Source organism: Leptonotus elevatus, chromosome 7 (assembly GCF_054856555.1).
Source record: "Leptonotus elevatus isolate MCC_2025b chromosome 7, RoL_Lele_1.0, whole genome shotgun sequence".
Lineage (NCBI taxonomy): Eukaryota > Metazoa > Chordata > Actinopteri > Syngnathiformes > Syngnathidae > Leptonotus > Leptonotus elevatus.
This window is the reverse complement of record NC_141245.1, coordinates 4,815,715-4,837,631: the sequence shown is the minus strand read 5'-3', so window position 1 is coordinate 4,837,631 and position 21,917 is coordinate 4,815,715. Positions and strand designations below refer to the sequence as shown.

General features: G+C 39.4%; 3 protein-coding genes across 4 annotated transcripts in view; 1 reads left to right on the top strand and 2 right to left on the bottom strand.

The window, feature by feature from the left end:
* Positions 1-7,566: 7,566 nt before the first annotated feature.
* LOC147170431 (tapasin-related protein-like) lies at positions 7,567-12,558 on the bottom strand. The gene is made up of 8 exons (XM_086080669.1): positions 12,414-12,558; positions 11,618-11,794; positions 11,271-11,546; positions 9,113-9,442; positions 8,679-9,026; positions 8,510-8,602; positions 8,400-8,419; positions 7,567-8,312 (listed from the first exon to the last, which is right to left on the bottom strand). Exons 1-8 carry the CDS (start codon positions 12,457-12,459, stop codon positions 8,298-8,300), a joined length of 1,305 nt encoding a protein of 434 aa, XP_085936795.1. The 5' UTR covers positions 12,460-12,558; the 3' UTR covers positions 7,567-8,297.
* Positions 12,559-12,803: 245 nt separating this feature from the next.
* gemin4 (gem (nuclear organelle) associated protein 4) lies at positions 12,804-19,757 on the top strand. The gene is made up of 6 exons (XM_086081599.1): positions 12,804-13,024; positions 13,561-15,546; positions 15,731-15,893; positions 17,981-18,230; positions 18,302-18,979; positions 19,444-19,757. Exons 1-6 carry the CDS (start codon positions 13,009-13,011, stop codon positions 19,663-19,665), a joined length of 3,315 nt encoding a protein of 1,104 aa, XP_085937725.1. The 5' UTR covers positions 12,804-13,008; the 3' UTR covers positions 19,666-19,757.
* Positions 19,758-19,833: 76 nt separating this feature from the next.
* LOC147170429 (TLC domain-containing protein 3A-like) overlaps positions 19,834-21,917 on the bottom strand; it is a 6,079-nt gene continuing 3,995 nt past the window's right edge. For both annotated transcript variants that reach the window (XM_086081603.1, XM_086081604.1), the window contains 2 exons: positions 21,626-21,721; positions 19,834-21,553 (listed from right to left, as the gene is read on the bottom strand). In XM_086081603.1, coding sequence (XP_085937729.1) covers positions 21,296-21,553; positions 21,626-21,721 — 354 coding nt within the window. In that variant the 3' untranslated portion in view covers positions 19,834-21,295. The remainder of the gene's footprint in view (positions 21,554-21,625; positions 21,722-21,917) is intronic.

Genomic DNA, 21,917 nt, shown 5'->3' with positions numbered 1-21,917 from the left:
ACTACAACATGACAAAGAGATGTGCTGCACCTAAAAGTGATTGGTTAGAAAAACTGCTACAAGAATGAATGAATACAAATGTGTGATGTTTGTGGTGCGGCTCAACTGAAATTGTGGAGGATCAAATTGCATGTTGATGGTGAACACACAACTTGTCACTGTGTCATTCACGACACTTTCTAAAGCAGAACGTTGTAACCATGGAGTCACTTCACGCTCAGACTTTTTCCTTCCGTGGATGCCAATGGCACTTTGAAAGCCAGTGTGTGCACACAAAGTGCCACGTGTGTGCGTGACCTTGCCTTGCAGGGGAACAGCACTCGCTGAAGACATTTAAAATGGGACTGAGAAGTGTATACAAGAGGACGAGTAAACGGGTGAAAAGCACTTGAGTCGCTGAAGGTCACGATCAATTACCAGCAGTTTTCATGTAAACACAAGGCGAGCAATGCAGCTTGCAGTCATTAATCACAATATGGGGCACTTAGTGCACAGTTAATTTTCCAAATAAAATGTTATCCAGTGTCTCAGTCCATATACAGTATTATTGCACATATACAGTAAAGTGAGTACACCCCTCATATATTTAATTATATCTTATCTATGGACAACTATAGACACAAAGACAAATAGTCAGTATACAGCGTATATAAACAGTATAAATGTATTGTTCCCTCAAAATAACTGAACTGAATTGGTCACGAGCAAATTACAGGGTACACCTAGACAAACAAACAACCATTCACATTCACATTATATGGACCAACAACAAAATTTGACCTCAGCCTAAAAACGTTCTATTTTAAATATTGCCATGGACCCAAAAACGTATTTGTATGTTTTTATGCTAGAGCATACAGAAGGCTTTGATGCAGCCTCTGACCTGAAGAAGTCACCTAAAGCAATGATAGTTATTACAAAAAACGTCCAGCAAGTGGCAGCAGAGTATAAGAGATCAACCAGGGTCATGTTGCAAAAAAGCTATTTTCCCCCAGTGTTTTCAACAGGTTTGTGAATAATGAAGAAACTTAGCTATATTCTAATGATAATTGCTGCAAAAAGGAAACAGATACAAATATACTTTTTTTCCTGATGAAAGAAGAGACTCTAATCTTTCTTATGGTAGGTTCCATGTTTTTATATCAATAGAACACAATATTCTGTGGACCTTGCAAAATCAGTCAAAAATTCAGTAAAACAGCCGGGAGCGAAGGAGGTCGCTTCAGTGAAAATGGCTAGGAGTGAATGAGATTTAAGAAGCAAGATGTTCTTAATGTGAATAGAACTGCAAACAACATTTTAATCAACTCCTGCATAGTTATGCAATGACATGGCTCTGACACCCTTTTTATGGGCAGACTTAAATATGTGCTGGTTTGAAACAAATAAATCACATTTATATTTTGCTCCCATTTAGCTGGAAAAAGGTCCATAACCAGAGCTGCTGGCTAGAATGAGATTATCCAGGCAGGCCAGAAACTGTATGAACTTTTTCTTTTTTTAACTTGAGCTCTCTGTCGCCAACCCCCCCCCCCTTTTTTTTTATTACTTTGGAGAGATTTGCAATATGACCTCACCAGGGAAATTGGCAGGAACACAAAGTGCAGTGCGTATGCAGAGGTCCACCAGACAGAACAGAACAGAACAGAGATGGCAATTAGCCGCTTTGTTTTTCCACACAAGCTTTTCTTCAGAATCCCACCAGTGTTATAACAAATCTGTCACAACAGCTCAGAGAAGAGAGTTAGTCAAGTGAAGCAGTATCATTACAGAGGGTGGTTATTTAAAGAGGTTGTTTAAAGAGGGGCAGAGCAAGTGGGAAGAAGGGAAGATGAGAATTTCAATGAAGACCCCACAACACATTAAAACACAAAACATGACGCAAATTTTCCAATAGCTGTCATACTTCACTGAAGAAAACAAAACAAAACAGCAAGACCCACAAACAAATAAGCGAAAGTGGCTTTCAGGTCCAGCAGACTAAAAACTCTGAATTTTGTGTTGTGTATGCAATCTGACTGCAAAGGATTTTCCATCCATAAATCCTCATCTAAACCATCTATCCTGTTTACAGTTGCGGGTGAGTTGGAGCCTATCCTAGCTGGTCTTGGGTGAGAGGCCAGCTACACCCTTGACTGGTCACTAGCCAACTGCACTGCACTTAACCAGCCTGGACAACGAAATATATGAGATCAAATTCATATTCTTTGTAAATAGAGCATTTATTATATATATATATATATAAAAAAAAATTTGGTGTGAAAATCAACTTCCACATATGACTTTTGATTTGTGTCATATTTGATACATCCGGTCACAATGCTTTTAATTTGTGCATTCATAGCTGTCAAAAATATAATAATAAACAGACATATTAGTATTTCCAAAAATCTGAAAGGATACTTCCCACTATTAATAAGTATAGGTGATCTTGCAAGGTCGCTGGAAAAGCCAATCATCTAGGTGATACTGCCCTCTAATGGATTATCCATGAAATGCATAAGTCAGATCATATATGACAGGGTTTTAGGGAAAAAATATACTCATGAAATAGAGGGCTAAAAATGTATTGTAATTAATATGATACGTTTGGCTTATAGGGTTATAGGGACAAACACATTCACGTCCATGGGTAATTTAGAGTCTTCAATTAACCTAACATGAATGTCTTTGAAATGTGGGAGGAAGCCTGTCCAAATACGGTACAGTAAGTAACACCCAATTCACACTGACTGCGGAAAGTTTTACGTACGGCATCCGCACGGCCTGCATTTCACACCGCGTGTGTTGCGTGAGCTGTCCATGTCCGGAAATCAGCAACCGCCAGACCACAAGATTACGGGGGTTAATGCTGGAGAGTTGAGTTCACACTATAACAACAGTGTATAGAGAGTCCTATTTGTAAACAATAGCCATGCTTTTCTATTGTCACATCGATGACATGCTTTTTGGACATTATTTGTGGGACCATGGGTAAGGTTTGTGTTTAAATAGTGTTATTTTGTCATGTTTAATGTATTCTGAGGTTGTTGTTTTTTGTATTTCAAATGTCCGACTCGTGTCGGACATTTGAAATACAACGTAGCTAGCAAAAAAAAAAAAAAAAAAAAAAATCGAAAATGGTTTTATTTTGAAATATACCGGCTCCACCTTGATGCCGACGCCTCACTTCCTGTCCGGCTCGTGTAATTTCTTCAGCTTCATGAAAATCCGCATGCGGAATCCGGAAAAAATTGAAAGCTTGCGGAAACCTTCTGCAGCGCCGCTTCTGAACCGCACGCATACGCACCGCACTGCAGCTGGTGTGAATTGACACGCAGACTTGAATGCTTTCTATTCCTTGCGGCGGCCTTGTGGAAAACGCTCTGCATCCGTTCCGCAGTCCGTGTGAATTGGGCGTTGGATGTCGTTTCCTGTTCAAAATTACACAATTATACATCAAAGTTAATTGCCGTATTCTATCTAGGCACATTGTGCTAATTGTTTACATCACCTATTAACTTATCTTGCTGACTTGGTAATACATTTGAGCCTATTTTGTCTTCTCATTGTCACGTCCTGCCCGTTGTGTGAATACTGGTGAGGATTAGTCTCGGCAACCATACCAGAGAAACGCGGTAAGCAGATAGATACAAAGCCGAGAAACATGATAGGGAGGCTTGAAGCCAATTTAAAGGTAATTCTAACATTCTCTAACGAGCAACGAGGGAAGACAGCATTTCAAATAGTACAGCAGAGAAGCACATGCGACTGTTCCCTCTGATTTGGGCTGAGACGTTTCTCAACTGAAACAATACCTTTGGGATTAACTACAAGAAAAATTGTGAGCCATCTCCCAGATCTTATAACATTTCTTTTATCAATGTATAAGAATTCCCACAGGCAGATTCCAGAATTTTCACATTGGCCATGATGAGTGCATACACCAGGGTTAATATAGTTTTGGAATTTTTCACTTTTGTTTTTATCTTGTTTTGAGTTTTGGTTTTTAAATTTAGTTAGTTTTAATTAGTTTTCAGGGTGGTTCTGTTAGTTTTTATTAGTTTTAGTTATTTCATAAATACTTAGTTTTAGTTAGTTTCAGTATTAGTTTATTTTTATTTAAAGTGTGTATTACTTAAAACACCATGGGAGCAACGTCATCTGAAGGTGCTTTTCTATTGGCTGCAGCTAGATGACGTCACTTTTGTATGACACACTTTCAAATGTCCTTATTCCGGTTTATATCAAAATAAATCATCCCCAAAGGCTCATGCATTAAATTGATTACCAAAGACTAAAACGAAGGACATTTTTGCTATAATTATAGTTAGTTTTAGTTAGTTTTGTAAATATAAAATGTAGGTTCAGTTAGTTTTCGTTTTTTAAAAAGCATTTTCGTTTTTATTTTATTTAGTTAATAAATTTGTTTTTTTAATTTTTGTTTTTTTGTTAGTTTTTGTTAACTAAAATAACCTTGATACTAACACATTTGGCCATGATCTGGAACATTTAAACAGTTTTGTGGAAATCTACAAGTTGACCAATTATTGTTGCATCATTTGGTGTTTTCTTTCCCACCTGCTCTGCTTTGTCTGTCTTCTCTGAACACTTGAGAACCGGCATGGGCTGCACACATTGTGCCTCAGCCCTGCATGGAGGCACTTGGTGCTGGCAACCGGCTAACGCAAACATCTGCAACTGGTCAACACTTACTCTCGGTTTATTGCTGTGCTAAGGCTCACAGCAGAAAGGGACATTCAGATGTCCTAATTTTCTACTTGAAAGTTGGTGTACACTGTGTTAATGAATGTACTTTTTATTCTCTTAGTTTTATTCTGTTTATCGTTTCCCAGGTAATAAAAATAATTGTATGTCCCAATTGCAACAGGTTAACAATGATATTACAGACAGTAGCTGCAAATGTTATATCGATTGATAGTCGGGCTGTCACTATCGAATATTTTTGGAAAGATGCCACATTACACACGATCGGGGATGCAAGGTTGTTCTCCAATTGCCCATGTCACATGTGTGGCCAACTATATCATCTGCTAGGGGAGATCTTACACTTTACCAAAATAAACGCACTTAGTGCGTGGACCCCAGTGAGTCAATTTCTGCTTCTGCAATGTGTGCTACCACGGCCCTGATTTTAAGAGGAATGAGGGGAGCCGCTTCGATTGGCTGGGTGTCAGCTGCATTCCATCCCACAATGGGGGACAACATTCAAAACACCCCTTGCAACGGCAGAGCCCAACCCAAGACACGCTTAAGACCGTCCCCTCATTTGAATAACATTTCGACCTGACTGAGCGTCTGCAGTATGAAATAAATAAATGTGAGAGCAGAGCGTTTTTATTTATTGATTGATATTTATTTCTATTTATATATTTATTGTTGTATTTATTTTTATTTTTTGAATTATTTTTGTATTTTTTTTTTATTATTTTGGGATATATATATATATATATATATATATATATATATATATATATATATATATATATATATATATATATATATATATTAGTGCTGTCAAAGTTAAAGCAATAACTGATTCATTAATCACAAAACAATATTGCATTAATCATGAATTAACGCAGATTAATCACACTATTAATTTTGACCATAGATAATCCTTTAGCGTGACAGTGGATGGTTATGTTTAAGGTAGAACAGGTTGTGTTTGAGCAATAAACATAATTACATGCATTAAAGTAAAGCATTTAATAAATGTTTGCGTATCACATTTGGAATATTTGTTCATGTCAAAATATTGGGGTCATTTTTTCCCCATTTTAAATTATGCAAGTAATTAACTGATTAGAAAAAGAGGAGGATGAGCGTGTGCAGTGGATCAAAAAATGTTGAAGACGTCCTCAAAACATTAAATGTCAAAATAGTTAACACATAACCTGGTGCTCTTCAAATTTGGCGGGAAAAAATGTTGATAAACAAGCCTTTTTTGTCAAGCGATTAATCGTGATTAATCAAAATTCTAAGATGTGATTAATCTGATTAAAAAATGTAATCGTTTGACAGCTCTAATATCTCTCTCTCTATATATATATATATATACATATATATATATATATATATATATATATATATATAGTTTTTATTTCCATTTCTATTCTTTTTATTTATTTATTTTAATTCATTTTTCTTATATCCGTTTTTATTTTCACTTTTATTCATTTATTTTGTCATTTATTTATTTTTAAATTTGGCAATTTTGGTCTTCCATGCCATTCTACCTGTTTAAAGTCAAGGACAATAATAATAATAATAAATTGTATTTGTAAATACTAAAAGAAAAAAATTCCACCCACAGTTAAGACTGCTTTGCATTAGACTTGCACTGCACATGAAAAACGAGCCCTAGGCTTCAAATAATGATGATTTTCACAATAGCGTAAACTGACTATCAATTTTTGCATGAATTCATTAGGATTCAGTTTGGGCTGTAATGTCTCAAAAAATTGGGAAAAATGTTGTGCATTGTTTGCCAAAGTAAAAGCAACTATATCTTATTTGTTTGTCTTATTGCAACATCCTGTTTTGATTAACCACAAAAGATAATTAGCCTGCTTTTACAAAGCACTACAGACATAAAAGAAAATTGATGATCATTTAGTTGTCAATTGATCAATTAATTTTGACACCTCTAATTGATTTGTTTCACTGTGGTGGTCCGAGCTGTAAAGCATGTCCTACGTCTCGTGGCCATGCAATTTTTTTCTGTAGCCAATGAGGCAGTTATGTTTAAGCCGTATGAACTCTGTTGCTGTCATTGACACTCATGTTAAGTGACACTGGAATGGCGATTGCTTCCCCTTACGACAACAATTAGGATACGTTATGATGCGATAACACAGATGTCTTATACATGTCCATCTGGACCGAGTGGACCCAAAGGACTATGACGTGTATTTATCTGATAGTAAAGAACCGCATGGAAGACTTTTGGTGTGTTTATTTAATGAAGGTGTGAGGCAGATTATCTCTTCTAGAACTTGTTATGCTCCGTTGATATTAGCACACGCCAATAAACATTCACACAGAAGAAAGGCAAAAGCTCCTGATGTGTAAACGCAGGGGACATATTTCACAGTCTAAGGCAGTAAGAATTGCACCCATTAAAATACAGTTTTATAACATTAGCATCTGCTGCTATAACATCTTAAACAGATTCTGAAAGTGAAGAAGTGAAGTCACCCCTTCGTTAATCCTTTTACAGATGTCTGTGAAAAGGGCCTGACAACACTTAATGTAAAAAGACCCCAAAATTTTACAAATTGATGCTCAAGCAACATTTTCAGGGAAAACTGCATTTCAAAAGAAGTATTTATTGAAGAAAAAAAACCTTCTTCATCAGTGTGGTACCACTTGGCTTGACTAGTGGGAGAGTGGCTCCCTCTACTGCGGGGGGTGTCATACTCATTTTAATTCAGGGGCCACTTTCATTCAAATTTGATCTCAAGTGGGAAAGATCAGTATGTCCGTGGCCTCATAAACTATAAATAATAATGACAGGTGAAAAATATTTGTCCTTTTTTGGGGGTGCAAATAATTACACATACATTCAGAAAATATTCCCATTTATTTTCATTTTGTTGCAGAGTAATGGTACATTTCTTAATAAAAATGAGCACACAATATTTGCATCAAATCCTGAGTAAGACCCACATTTTCAGAATGTCATTTGAGTGGTTGTCAGTGCGAACTCCAGTGGACAAAATAAGCAACAACAGTTAATTTTCCTAAAAAACTGAAGTTTGTGTTCTGTCTTCACGGGCCAGATTAGACCCACTGACGGGCCTGTTCTGGCCCACGGGCCATATGTTTGATAGCAATTCTCTAGTGGTATGTGAAATAATCCCTCCTGTTGTATTTAATGTTTAAATTCACACATTTGCATTGCAACTTTTAAGAACTGTATTTTTTTTAAACACATTTATTTAGGTACATTTTTTTATTTTGCTTTTATATGCAGTAGATTTCATTTGAATCATTACTTAAGTACAGTTTATATGATACTATTACTTTTCAAATTGCACATAATAATACAATCAAAAATTGTAAATAACTACACATTTTAGGACTAAAAGCTGTTTGGTTTTCTGTATTTTTATGTTAGTCATAATGATAGCACTTGGAGGAAAAGATTTGCCAAACACTGCTTTTTTTTCTTTTCTTTTCTTTTTTTTAGCAGTAATCTCTCCATGCAAACGTATTTTTTAAAATTATATTGGTAAAATGAAGGGAAAATGCTTTGCCTGCTTCTGTGTGTTCTTCTCTGTGGCGAGGTCCAATCAGTATGGCTTTTTCTGCACAAAACAGACACACAAACATACACTGACATTTCTGTTTTTGTCACTTGATAACACCGAACTGTATTCAAAATCTCATCTTACCTGCAGTGAATATTTTCTTGCTGTGGGGAAAAGAAAGTGAATCATTTTAATATCTTTCAGCCCATACAGCCACTTGTGGTGATGCGTCAGACGAAACAATCGACACTCACCTTGGTGGAGGTATCTTAGCATAAAATACAAGATAGTCAACAATATGAGCAAAACGCTGCAAACAGTGAGCATGAACAACCAGCCGGTAGGTTCTGAAGGACAAAATGGAGACAAGATGATGTTCTTCTGCTGCCACAGCCGTGTAGTGACACCATTCCTTTGACTCACCTTCAACTGTCAGAATGAAACTTTTTTTAATGGGCATCCGCAAAGACTGATGGGAGACTGTGCATGTAAACTGACGCCCTGAGTGTCTGTGCGAAGCCTGGAGGTAGAAGAAACCAGACAGCGAGTAGGTATTGTCCATGTTGCTTTTGTGACTGGAGAGGAGGATGTTGTCGAGCGCCTTCGGCAGAGGAGCGCCGACCCTCTGGCCGGAGGACGCCGGGTCCTGCTTATACCAGACTATGTGCACGTCCAGAGGGTAGTAGTTCTCCGCCTCACAAATCAGCTTCTTCTCTTCGCCTTCTTGCAATGTAAGTGTGGGACCAACATTGAGGGACACCTGGGGGGACTCTGGGAAATAAATAAACACATAAATAAAAAGCATAATTTTGCAGATTTCTGAAATCAAAATTATGTATACTGTGTAATGTCCTCACCTTGAATTTGTAGACTTATATCAAGGCTGGAAGACAGTGGAAACACTGACACGGTGCACACGTATGTCCCCGCATGTTTGACTTGAGTGAAGGGGAGGTTGTAAGAAAGGTCGCCACCTGCGAGATTGCTCAGTCCGACTCCCCTCCCCTCAACTTGCCCAGAGTGGCTGGCATGACTGAAGAGAATGCGCCGGTTGCCGTGGTACTGCTGGCGCCACTGCACGCTCACGTTTGGTCTCTTGTGGTCCACAGCAAACTGGCAGTGGAGCTTTTTTTGGAACCCCAGCCCTGATGTCACCGTTGGCGTTTGTGTTTTCATCATCACTGCAACTGAAATGCAAATGTGACAAGTCATTAGGTTAGGATAGATATTGATCTTCTTGTAATCAATAGCAGATCATATATTTTCCACTTGTATGGCAGTTACAAAATAAAACATTGCTCTCTGTTACACTAATTGCCCCAATGTCGATTAAAAAAGTTTTCATAATCTGAATCTTGACAAAAACAAAACTATAAAATAAAATAAGTTATACTTACCAGATATGCTGATTAAAAATGCATGTATATGTGCAAAATGCTACAAACGTGCTTTGCTAATCAAAATTGGCTGTAACCAACAGATGAATCTGGAATTATTATTTTTTAATTCAAAATAATCATAATCCAATGAAAAATTGTAGAATAAACGCCAAAATATTCTAAATTTTTCATGAGTCAATATGTGTTGGAGTCGCACAGAATGATACCCTTGCACTTGTTTGTCCACCATTTGGAGCTCTGACTCCAATTCAACATAATTATCATCTTTCCTGAATAATGACGTGGTTGTCCCAGTTGTTTGACAATTTTGGATTAGCGATCGTGTTACGTTTGTGTTCCAGAAGCAAATGAATGGCAATTGCGGGACGGGTAAACCTACCGCCGATGTTGGGCAACATGGCGGTACATGTGTCTGTCTTCCATTTGATTTTGTGCTGGAGGGTGACATTATGGTGTACTGACGACTTTTATTAGTTGCTATATGCATTTATATCAATCTTTTGTGAAATGACATTAGAGGTGAGGAACTCCGGGTTATTTCGAGGCAGGTTTCCTGAGACGAGCTCGCTCCAAGTCAGTTAAAAACACGTTAGCTAATGATGCACATTAGTGTCTTATTTTTTTTACACTTTTGACTACAATTTTAACCCTTGGCCTCCTGGGAAATGAAAACAGAGACCTTAAGGAGGTTATTTTTAGAGAAATCTCCAAATGGAATTTTTCTACCACCTGATCTATATTTGTCAATTACGCAAAACTGTACCTGCTGACATGCATACCATTTAGCTAGAGTTGGTCACATATATTTGTTTTAAATTACCAGTAAGTGGCCAATTAATCAGTTATGGGAATTTTTTTCTGCAGAATATCAAAATCAGCATCAGCCTAAAAAGAAAAATCCCTAACAAGTTTTGCTCTGACCAACCAATCAGAGGATGGAAAATACAGCTCGCTGGCCAATGGAGGATGAATTGGAAACCTGAGTGGATAAAGAAACAGTCCAATTGCTAACATACTTCAGATTACATTGGCCAGCATTATCAATTCTGAAGTCCTCTGGCTGCCAATCATTACATTGGCATGGTCGCACATAGAAACTAAAATCTGAAAAAGTCCAACATCTACAGTATATTATATACAGTAGTAGAAGCAGTTCAGTCGAAAGAAACGCTACAACCCGAAGAGAATACACTGTCGGAAATACATTCATATACTTTTGTGGAGCAAATGTTATAATTTTGGTTGTAGCATATCCCTGTCCACTGCATTCAAACAAATAAAGAGGTCAACAAGGGAATTTTCCACCCACTGTTGTAGGAGCAAAACACCACCTGTGTAGAACGGTATTCCAGGTTTAGCACTTGAGAGTGATTTTCGCCACCCTGTTGCGTTGAAAGCATATTTTATGTCTATTTTAAATGTTGGCACTGAAGTTGTTATACATCGAATTATCTGATTGCGGGATGTTGCGTCTCTGTGTGAAAGCGAACAGTTACAGCACTCATGTCCGTGAAAAGCAATGGCGGATAATGTGGGCTCTTTGCGTACAGTTCTTGTGCATCAATTTTGTGCAGAATGATAATCAGTAACATCACAGTTAACTGTAGACTGATACCTTTCGTAATGAGGGTCTGACTGTCCACAATAGCAGGCCAATTGCGGACATCCTGCTGTCCCGAAGGAGGGGGCTCACATGGATGCCTGAGGACTCCAGAGACAGTGAACAAGCCTTCGGTGTGTGTCAGGGTGACGGCGAACCAAGAGTTGTACTCATGGGACTTCTGGCTCGGCCATTCCACCCGGACACCCTCCGTGTTGGATCTATGAATGTCACAAGCCACAAGATCCGATTCCATGTCCTCCACATAGTGCCGAAGGTCCAGTTTGGACTCTTGACAGAGAACAGAGTCAAGAAGTGCTTTTCAAGGTGTATTGCTGAGATATAAATAATAAAGCCCTCACCAATAACAAGGAAAGTGACGACGCGAGGGTTAACAGGACTGTCTCCCGGCTGACCAAACTGCAGGATGCTGGACTTTTGCAGGTGCTGAACGTCACGCACACCATCATTGTTGACGACCATAATATAGTCACTGAACGTACAGGGCAGCCATGTCAGAGGATTTGCATCCTGGACACCTGCCCAAAAAAACAAAAATATCAGTTGGTGCCGCCTATCATTTTAAAGAAAACAGTTTGCTTTGTTTTCACAGAGCGGCGGCATACTAGTACTCACTTAAGTCAAGCTGGTCAACACACTAGTACTGCGTCTTACCAAACGTGTTTCCACTACTACCAGTCACTATTTTATGACATTTCTGCTCACTACTTGGATAACCTTTGACCCACTATTAGGGCCGCTCCAGTCACAAAACTGTATACTAGTTGATATATGCATGCTACTCGTATTACCAGTGAAGTGCTCGATATTAGTAATATATACTACTAGTAGGATTTTACATCAGCTCGACAAAATAGCCCACAGTTGTCAATTATTGCACAGTTTTGCCTCGCTAGGAACATTAAGTTGTCATTTTAGTATGACAAAGTCCTACTTGTGGGCGTACTAGTACCAGTAGTACCTTCAGATGGACATCAAGGATAATAAATAAATGCTCAAACGGCCGTCTAGTGGAGTTACGACACTGAGGAAAAGACAAACACGGCATGGAATGACAGTCTATGCAGTCTTGCAGACTCACGAATTAGTACGAAAATCTATTTCTTGAGTAAAAACTTTAAACGTTGACTCACTTACCCACACATAGAAATAAGAATAAAGTTAATAGCTTTAGCAAACACATGATTCTGAGGGTAAAACGTCCCCGACTTGCTTTACAAGCGTCATGTATCGGCTTATTTTCACTTTCATTTTGGAGAGGTGGGGGAGGGGGGTGGCGATTTTGATAGACAATGAGTTTGGTGTGTGTAGTATTTGAAAGGGGTGATAAACATGATGGTACGCCGGTACACTTCGAATAAAAACATTACAATCCACTACAGTAGTGCCTTTGCTTGTTTAAAAAAGAAAAGAAAAAGAAAAGACGATTGGCGGCAGTACTTCCGGGTACGTTGTCCTCGCTGTAGTACTCAAAGAAGCAGTAGAGTAGCGCTGTAGGCAAGTGCTAGCACTTGAAATCGCTCCTTGTCTGGCCTTGTTGACTAGTAGAGACAGCGGAAGTTTCTTTTCCCGCATACTTGAAATGTTGACATTATTTACGATTTGAGTGTTTTGTGTCATGAAGATGACAGTAAAGATCCTGTTTGTGTGATACGGAATTAACTACAGTTGTGTTTTGACACATTTTGGCTTCAAATTATAATACTGACTGACGCCACTTTCAACAACCTACATGATCATGGATAAAGGTAAAATTGTCACGAAGATCTACTTTGACGTATTTAATCTATTCAGACAAAAAAAACATGAGTAAATGTACTTAAGCACACAACTAAAGACACTTACCGTCAATTATATAGAATACTTTTTGGCAATTTATCTTGTTTGTCTATTAATTCAGTGCTCGTACTATCTTACGTACAATATGACGCATGGTACACTTTGTACTTAAACGTGGAAATTATTAACATTTATGTGTTTGCAAAGGGAAGGAATGACTGATGTCTCACTTAAGTACCATTTATTACTGTCTCAGTATTGCAGGGAGAACATATTAAATCTGTTTTGTTTTTATGTTGCCTCCAGATCAATCTCGCACTACAAAAGCAAATTATTTTCTACCACATGTATGTCACTGTCTTTAAATATTCAGTATAACTGAGAAACGCAAATCCACTTTTTAAAATACTGTTTATTCACCATTCATTTAAAATTAACAGTTTGTGTAAGAATTTGAGTAGCCTTTGTAGCACAAATGCCTGAATTCCTGTCATTTTTCTTTCAGACTGGGCCATTCTTCAGGGATCTTTCCTCTTGGCTGAAAAGTTGTGTCTGCCGTCGTCCCTGAGCACCCTCCAGAAATGTGACTGGCCTAAGGTGTGCAATCCAGTCCTGGCCGCGGTGAGGGAAATCTGTGGCGAGGAGGATGTTGGCGGTCATCTCAAAAGCAAGGCTACTTCCTGGAAGAAACAGTTAGTTTGTGTCGTGTGGTTGAAGTTGTTGAGCAAGGAGCATGAAGAGGATGTGGAAGAGGCATGGAGGAAGAGCCCCTTCTTCCCTCTGCAGAACCCCCTCCCAGAGGTCAACTACACTCTCCTGATAGAGTTGCTCAAATCATTGTCAGCTGTAGACACATTTGCTCGTTTTCTACTTTGTCTTCCTCTGCGTCAAATGTGTTCTGAGCTGGAACGGTGGTCGGAACATTTGAAGAGCAACCCTGTGGGTGAAGATGATGTCCACTTTTTTCTCGAGTTGTGGTGGCAACTGTGGAAAGGCGGAGATCAGCAGTTTGCAGAGGGACAGGATAGCATTGAAATGTCGTTTGCCAACCAGGTTGCTCGTCTTACTTCTCAGCCTGCTAGTTTGACTCATCATGCTGCCAAGAGGCTGAAACTGGACTCATCAGTATTATCGAACAACACTGACGTCCTAGACATTCTCCTTCACACGCTCACGGATGTGAACGATGTCATATCTAAACCGGAGGACTGCTTCCATGCTCTCTCAAATTGTCTTGATGCGCTTTACACAACTTTCCTCACGGATCATTCAGTCGTCCTTCCTATCAAAGACAAGGTGGAGTTTCTATCCAAAGCCATGAGCATCAGAGAGAAGAACGGTGACAAGCTGACTTCAGAGCTTATACAGGAGTCTCAGCGAGACCTCAGAGCCTCTTCCACCCCATCCCAGTTTCAGCCCAGCAGACTGAGCCTGCGTGAAGCCTTAAAGAGTGTGTCAGATCTCACCCATTTGTGGCAAAACCGTGACTTGCTGAAAGCGTGTAGGAGCTCCCCTGTCAGCTACGCCACTTTTAAACTACAGCAAAGTGTCCTCAGAATGCTGGCGGCTCTCAAACACGTCAACATGACAGGAGAAGAAGAAGCTGAGAAGAATAAACTCAGCCGTTTACTGGCGGAAATGGCTTTCCCTATTGTAGAGAGTTCATGTGAGGTTAGTATGAGGGTTGCCGTGACAATCATCAGTCACCGGCTGGAGGACTTTCACGATGTCACCGAGTTGTTTGCCGGCGAGAAGAGCTGGGTGGCCCGTGATGAGCAGTGGCTGGAGTGCCTCGAAAAGAACCAAGCGGCCTTCCAGCGGTGTGACGCGCTCATCCAACTTGCCTCCACCCTCACAAGTCAGCTCCGCAGCGAAAAATTTGATGTGAACCGGGGCAGGAGGCTGCTCAAAGTTGTCACGGCCGTCTTCACCGCGCTCTCCTTGGAAGACAAGAATAAAGCTTTGGCTGCCGTTCTCCAATCATCCAGCAAGGGCTTCTTCGGATGCTCAAGCAGCTCCGCTCTGGTCGCCAGCTTTGAGCAGGAGCTCAACATGGCTTTCAATTGCATCATCCAGGGAGGAGGCGGGGCTCCAACGGCGGAGGGCAACCTCAGCACGGCGGTGTCTTTAGTCGCCAGAGTTGCCTTCCAGAACCCCGAGGCCACTTTGAGATCCTGCTGCCATTCTGCCCTCGTCAATAAAGGGGCGTTTTCTCTCATGAGTAAGATCCTGAAGCAGTTGTCCGGACTCGCAGGTTGGGCGGAAAGCAAAGAGGAACGCGACGGCAGAAGAAATCCAACACGGCTACTCTGCAGGTGTCTACAGGAAGTCGTAAGCAGCAGGTCACTGTCAGACAATGAAAAGGAACAGTTTCTCAAGTTTGTGGCTCTGTTGATGCTGCCAGTGGCGACAGGTGGAGAAGAAAAAGAGACGCTTCTGTCACCTCAGGAGCTTGTCAACACTTTCGTCCTGCCTAACCTCGCCCTCGCACGTCAGTGTATTTATCACGTATATCGTCTTTTTTTGTTATGCTAATCAATTGATAACCTGTCAAAAACAAAAAGTAATTTCACTCATTTCTAGCTTGACTATGAATCATTTAATTTGTTTTCTATTTTTCCTTTTTTTTCCGATGCCAGATGTCCAATTCAGCATGTGCTTTATATTCCCTTCAGGCAACAACTCCGTTGATCTCACTTTAAGCCTGGAACTGCTCCATGCTGCCTTGTGTGTGGATGCTCAGGAAGTGGCCGCCGCTTCCTCAGCCCACTGGGTGCTGGATTGCTCACCATTTCCTTTGCTCTTCGTCTTGGCTCAGCTGCACGACCAGGCCCTCAGGTTGGTCACATGACTAGTGACTGTATTATTATTATTATTATTACGTGCTTTACTAGGTAGGGGTCTTCAGAGCTTTCATTTTAGCAATTTTAATGTTGTGTTATGGACCCCGACTTCACTTCAAAATCTAACAGGAAAAAAAAAAATAAAAACAAGGTAAACTAATAGACACACAAGTGGGCAACATTAAGTGAAAATATTCAATTAAAACTGTCAGGAAACGATATCAGCTGTGTAGCACTAGAGGTGGTGACAGTATGTTAAAAAAAATGGAAATTAACAACCAAGAAAAAAAACAATAAAAAGGTAAATACAGCAGGCATCTTAAAATACAATACTGTACTTGGAGAAGTAAATATAATAGAATTGTAAAAATATGCAGATTAAGGTTGAGAAAAAAAAACTAAAATGCAAACTAATTAAAGTCAATTGGTTCTTATGTAATGGTATAATGTCTTTAGACTGTAAATTGTGGGTTTTTGTTAGCTGTAAGCTATACCGGTAATTAACAAAATGTTTTGTTTTTAAAGTGAAGTCAACCCAGGAATTTTCTTGACAATAATATTTTCATGCAGCCCCACGAGTCAACAGCCACGGTATTCTCATTAGTATTGTGTTTGTGGAACATGAATAAAGCAGCAAAATCCATCCATTTTTATCCATCTCAGGAGGCGGCCATTTTACCTCTTGCTAATGACTGAAAATGACATCACAGTTGCTCAGGATTCAAGTAATGACCAATCACAGCTCGCCTTATTTTTTAAGCTGCCCTGTGATTGGTCGTTACCTGAGCCCTGAGCAACTGTGATGTCATTGTCAGTTGATGGCAAATTGCAAAGTAGCTGCTGCCTAAGATTGATAAAAAATTGATGGATTTTGCTGCTTAATCCATATTCCACAAATGCAATATTAATCAGAATGCTATGTCTAGTCTAGTGGGGGCACATGCAACATACTGTAATGGAAAAATCGTGTATTTCACTCTCTCTGTAGTTAATCTAAGTGAGTTTCACTTTTTGAATTCAACTACTAAAATAATGCATTAAAATACATTACATTTTTACCTTGTTGAAAAGTAATGGCATAGTTATTTTTTTAATATATTATATTAATTAAAATAATATAATAATGAATTGATATAATATATTCAGTATTTGGTTCAGTTTGAGTGTTTTCTTGAGAATGTTTTTTATAAAACCCAAGTCATTGCAATTTTTTTACAAATGTGGCAATATGCAAGTGTCCTTTGGTCGCATGAAAGGTATATGTCGCTGGCGTCGGCCTAAAACCTTGTATCGCCAAAATACATTTCATCATCAAAGGGAACAAGCTATGTTCAGCACTTTTAGTTGGTCAATAATTTGTAAAAATGACACCCACACACGTGGACTGACCAAAAGTGTAGATTTTTGAAAAAATATTACATTTACCAAATTGTGACTTTATGAGGTTTTGACCCGACTCCAGCAATATGTGTATATGTAAAAATGAGGGGTGTCAGGCGAGTACAATTTTTAATCGTAATAAATCGCATGACTTCAATAGTTAAAATTTTATATCTGTTTTAAATGTACAATAAAACAAAAACAAATCATACTCTTGTTAACAGAAAAGTGGGGAAAAATGTTAAACTAATAGAAATATGACTGCATCTTTTAGTCATTGATACAGTCATTTCATAATAATTCATAAAATTGAGTTAACATTAAAAAGATGTACTGTACTGTAAAAAACGAGTGATTTTGATTTGTGTTGGTTATATTTCTGCCACTAGATTGCATTTGTAAGACGTTGGTGACAGCTGAGTGAATTTTTCTTTTCATATTAAGAGCTGTCTAATCTTTAACATGAAGTCACAATACAAGTTGACCCCAGTCTCCGCAAATATATGCATTGTTATTAAATTTATTTCTGCTACATTTTGACATTGCGACTGGAATACTAACGCCAAATTAACGCACTAATTTTGACACCCCTGGTAAAAACAAAATCATTTCTAATTTGCTTACCGACATGGACCGTCACCATTAAGTGAAATCACGCCTCGTTGACCCTTGTTTTCTTGCTGACTGTTTGTCTGGTGCAAGGTGTTGGGAGCACCGTTGGTCCATAGAGAGCAAAGAGCTTCTGACTTCAGTGCTGATCACACTGGCACAGGTGGTCGGCACCCAGGTGCAAGCTACCCCAAGTCGCTGGTCCAGAGCACTCTTCTGGCTCTACGATAAGATGAGGGGCCTGGACTGGACGGTGTTCTTCCACCTGAAACCCGTGTGGGGTGAACACTTCAAAAATGAAGTGCCCTCGTCTCTCTTGGCAGTGTGTGATCTTCCTGAGCAGGTGGGAGTTCTGTCGGAAGTGATGATATGTCAGGGGTTATAACAACTCAATGATCTTTCCATCATCTTTAGGAGTGGTCGGGTCTGAACCTTCCCCAGTACGGACACGGCACGGGCCTTTTGGCGTGGATGGAGTGCTGCGCATTGTCAGACGCCCTCCAGTCCACCATGTTGTCTTGTCTGGCTCTGGACCAGCGCCAGTCAGAACACATCAGCATGTTCAGTAAAGGCCTGCTGGTGGCGCTAGCCCAGACCATGCCATGGTGTTCCGTCCCCCAATGGGGCAGATTGCTTGGAGCCCTGAAGGAGCTGATCACCTCCCGTCGCCTCCATGTGCCGTTCTCGCTGGAGTATGTGGAATTCTTGCCCCTCCTGGATTTGAGGACATTTTCCTATGAACTCTGCCTCTCGGTCCTCATGCTCCGAGTCCTGCAGCTGCTCTGTGGATCCAGCTGTTCTCATTGGCTGACAGGAGACAGCTGGGCTCACGTCGCCAGGTTATATGCCCACACGATGAGGGAGGTGATGAACTCGCTGAGAGCCAAATTAGCCCTACCCGCATCTGCCGCTCTCTCGCCTCAAGCACGTGACGCGCAAACGAAAGTCTCAGATGTATCCTGCGCCCAAGTGAAAACGTCCCAGGACTGTTTGAAGGATTTCAGAGAAGGTGCGCAGAATGCCGAGCAAGTTCCAAGTCAGGAGATCCTTTTCGTTCTCGGTCAGATCTTCTGTCATGTTCAACACGTCCAGGTAAGAATGTCGCTGATGTAATGAAATAGTCTAGATCAGAAAATAACATCTTCTTTTCTACAGCCAGGAACAAACCAATACATTAGAATTTTGTTGAAAATGCATTTTATTTTAGTAACTACAAAAAAAATTGTAATTACCTTTAAATGCCACAAGATGGTGGCAAAGCACTTTTTTCCTATTATATAGTGCTCTTCTCAATTTGACATCATTGCTTTGCACCAAATTATTAAGCACTATTTTTATATTAGCCTTGGTTTTAGCCTCAGCATAAAAACAACAAATAGGTGAGAAAATAACAGATAGCTTCCCAAAATAAAACCCACTAATCAGCGAATTTGTGAATGCCGAACTGTTAGTACGGAGGGGTTCTCTGTTCTTTACTGCAGGGATTTCTTTGTTTCCCTCACTGATGGATTATTCCACTCGCCATTTAAATTGATGGCTTTCATTTTGTTGTTAAGGTGATGATGCCAGGAGGTCAGAGTGAAACGCTCTTCCTGTCCAGCCTGGAGATCCTCAGTCATTACCAGGCCATCGCGGGCACTTTCCCTGAGAGCAGCAGCCCATTAGAGAGCGAAAACACCAAGCACTTTTTCTACACCATCACTGACAACCTGGACAACAAGGAGATGAAGTCTGTTCTACAGCAGAAGATAGCTCAACTGGCGTTATCTCCTGCATGATGACATTGCCATGGTTCTACTAATGACACATTTTCTTGTGGGAAACGAAAGCGCAAGTTTGGATTTTGGGTGAATTAAATGCAAATCATTAATATTGAGTTTTTGTGTTTTATTGCAATGTGTGAGCTTTTTTTTTTTTTAAGTACAAAATTCACACATGACAAGAACCCCATCACAATTTGCATGCATTTTTATTATCAGTCATTTTAATGCAATCAATGAGCCAAGGCACACATTGTACATTAGCAAAATCCCCGGACATATCACCACCTAACATAAAATGGTACAAAAACGATGAATCTTGAAATAATTTACGCTCTTGTGTCATGTGACTCACAAATTCACTTTATGTGAAATGCAGGCCTGTTCACTTGGACACAAATCTGATAATACTCAAAGGAAGTCACAATTCTGTTGTATTATTGACAACAGGTTGATATACAGGTTAATTGCACTTTCTAATGAAAAAGCATTTAAAGATTTGCTTCAAAACCCATTAGACATGTTTGAAGATATATGCTGAAAATGTGCGTTAACTGAAATGCTTTGAATTATTTTGGTCTTTGATGACCTGGTGAGATTTTAGTGGAAATATTTTCACGGTTCAAACCAAGGTTATTTTAGTTAATGAAAACTAACAAGAAAACTAAAATTCAAAAAATAAAGACAAAAATGCTTTTTAAAAAACAAAATTTATTTTTAGGTTACAAAACTAACAAACTATTATTATGGCGAAAAGTCTGTCTCACAGAAGTCACGTCTAGCAGCAGCCAATAGAAAAGCACATTCAGATAACGTAAGAAATTAGTTACTTTTCCCATTTTACCATGGTGTTTATCAAATATTGCACGCAGAGGTGGCAAATCCAGGTCCAGAAAGTAAAAACCCTGTCAAAGTTTGGCTTTAACGCAGGTGCTAGCTAGCTATCTCCCTGGCTAGCTCCCATGGTGCTCGTTTACCTGCTAGGGAGCTAGCTAGCGAGCATCAATGGCTAAAGCCAAAGTGTGGCAGGGTTTTACTTTCTGGACCTGGATTTGCCACCTCTGCGCATAAGTAAAACACATAAAAATAAATAAATAAAATAAAACGAAAACTAATACTGAAACTAACTAAAACTAAGCATTAAAAAAAAACTGATAAAAACTAACAGAACCACAATGAAAACTAAAACTAAATAAATTAAAAAACCTGAAAATTAAATAAAAACTAACTAAAATGAAAATTCCAAAACTATAATAACCCTGGTTCAAACAGGCATGTATATAAGAATGTGTGATATTTGATTGACAGTTGGCTGGCGTGGTTTATGCGCATTCAGCAGACGTGCCCACAGCATTACAACAGTATGACCTTATTTTATATATGTGGCAACTATTTTTTTTTTTAATCATTCAAACATAGCAAGGCAGTTAACAACTTTTTTTTTTATGATTCAAATTTACAAGACATTTAGTTTGACTTTATAGGGACTCATTTGAGGATGAGGATAAGTGGTTCATGAAATGAAATGAACCTATTTACATGTGGACTACTTCAGACTACTGAATGCTCAATTTCACCCGAAAGCCCCACTCGATCCCAAAATATTTGTAAGCATGTACTTGTATGAAACCAGGTGGTCTGTTTTGAGTTAGTCTCTCTTATGTCTGAACACTCGCTGGATCTTCTTCAGCTGGAGGTAAAACCAGTAGAGCTGAGGCATAAGAACAGCCAGGTTGCCGACGTTACAGTGCCAAGGCAGGTGAGAGGGCACTTTGTGCAGCGGAATGCCAAAATCGTAGCCGTACTTCCAGTACATGTAGGGGAAGATCAGGATCCGACACATGATGAATGTGATGAGAACGGAGATGCTGTTGATTTTGTGCAGCCTGGAGTTCTCCAGGCCCAGCTGGATACGGGACGGCAGAGGTTGCGTGAACAAAGTGTCACATTTAGTTGTTTTAGTTGGCGAGTCACGTACCTGGACGATGATCTTTGAAATGGCAGTAAAAGCGACGCTGAGTTCCGTGATGAACAAACAGCCAACGAAAAAGTCACCCAGTCCTCTCCTGTAAAACTGACGCGTGCGTATGAGTGAGGATGAATAAAGTTTTCTCAAGTTTTCCAAACTCATTTCTAGGGCCCGACCGATATGCATTTTTTTTAGGCCGATGCCAATACCGATTTTTAGCAGAAAAAAAATAGATTACCAATTAATCGGCCGATTATTGAAAAGAAAATATATAACACATAAAATTATTCCTCTTGCCCCA

Bases quoted from the DNA above. Each gene is read 5' to 3' on its own strand.
- LOC147170431 (XM_086080669.1), bottom strand. From the start codon at position 12,459: ATGTGTTTGCTAAAGCTATTAACTTTATTCTTATTTCTATGTGTGG. The intron at 8,603-8,678 runs GTGAGTCAAAGG...TTTGTCCTTCAG, and splicing joins TTTCATTCTGACAGTTGAAG to AACCTACCGGCTGGTTGTTC. The intron at 8,420-8,509 runs GTGAGTGTCGAT...TTTTCCCCACAG, and splicing joins GCTAAGATACCTCCACCAAG to CAAGAAAATATTCACTGCAG.
- gemin4 (XM_086081599.1), top strand. The intron at 15,894-17,980 runs GTTGGTCACATG...GTCTGGTGCAAG, and splicing joins CTGCACGACCAGGCCCTCAG to GTGTTGGGAGCACCGTTGGT. The intron at 18,231-18,301 runs GTGGGAGTTCTG...CATCATCTTTAG, and splicing joins TGTGTGATCTTCCTGAGCAG to GAGTGGTCGGGTCTGAACCT.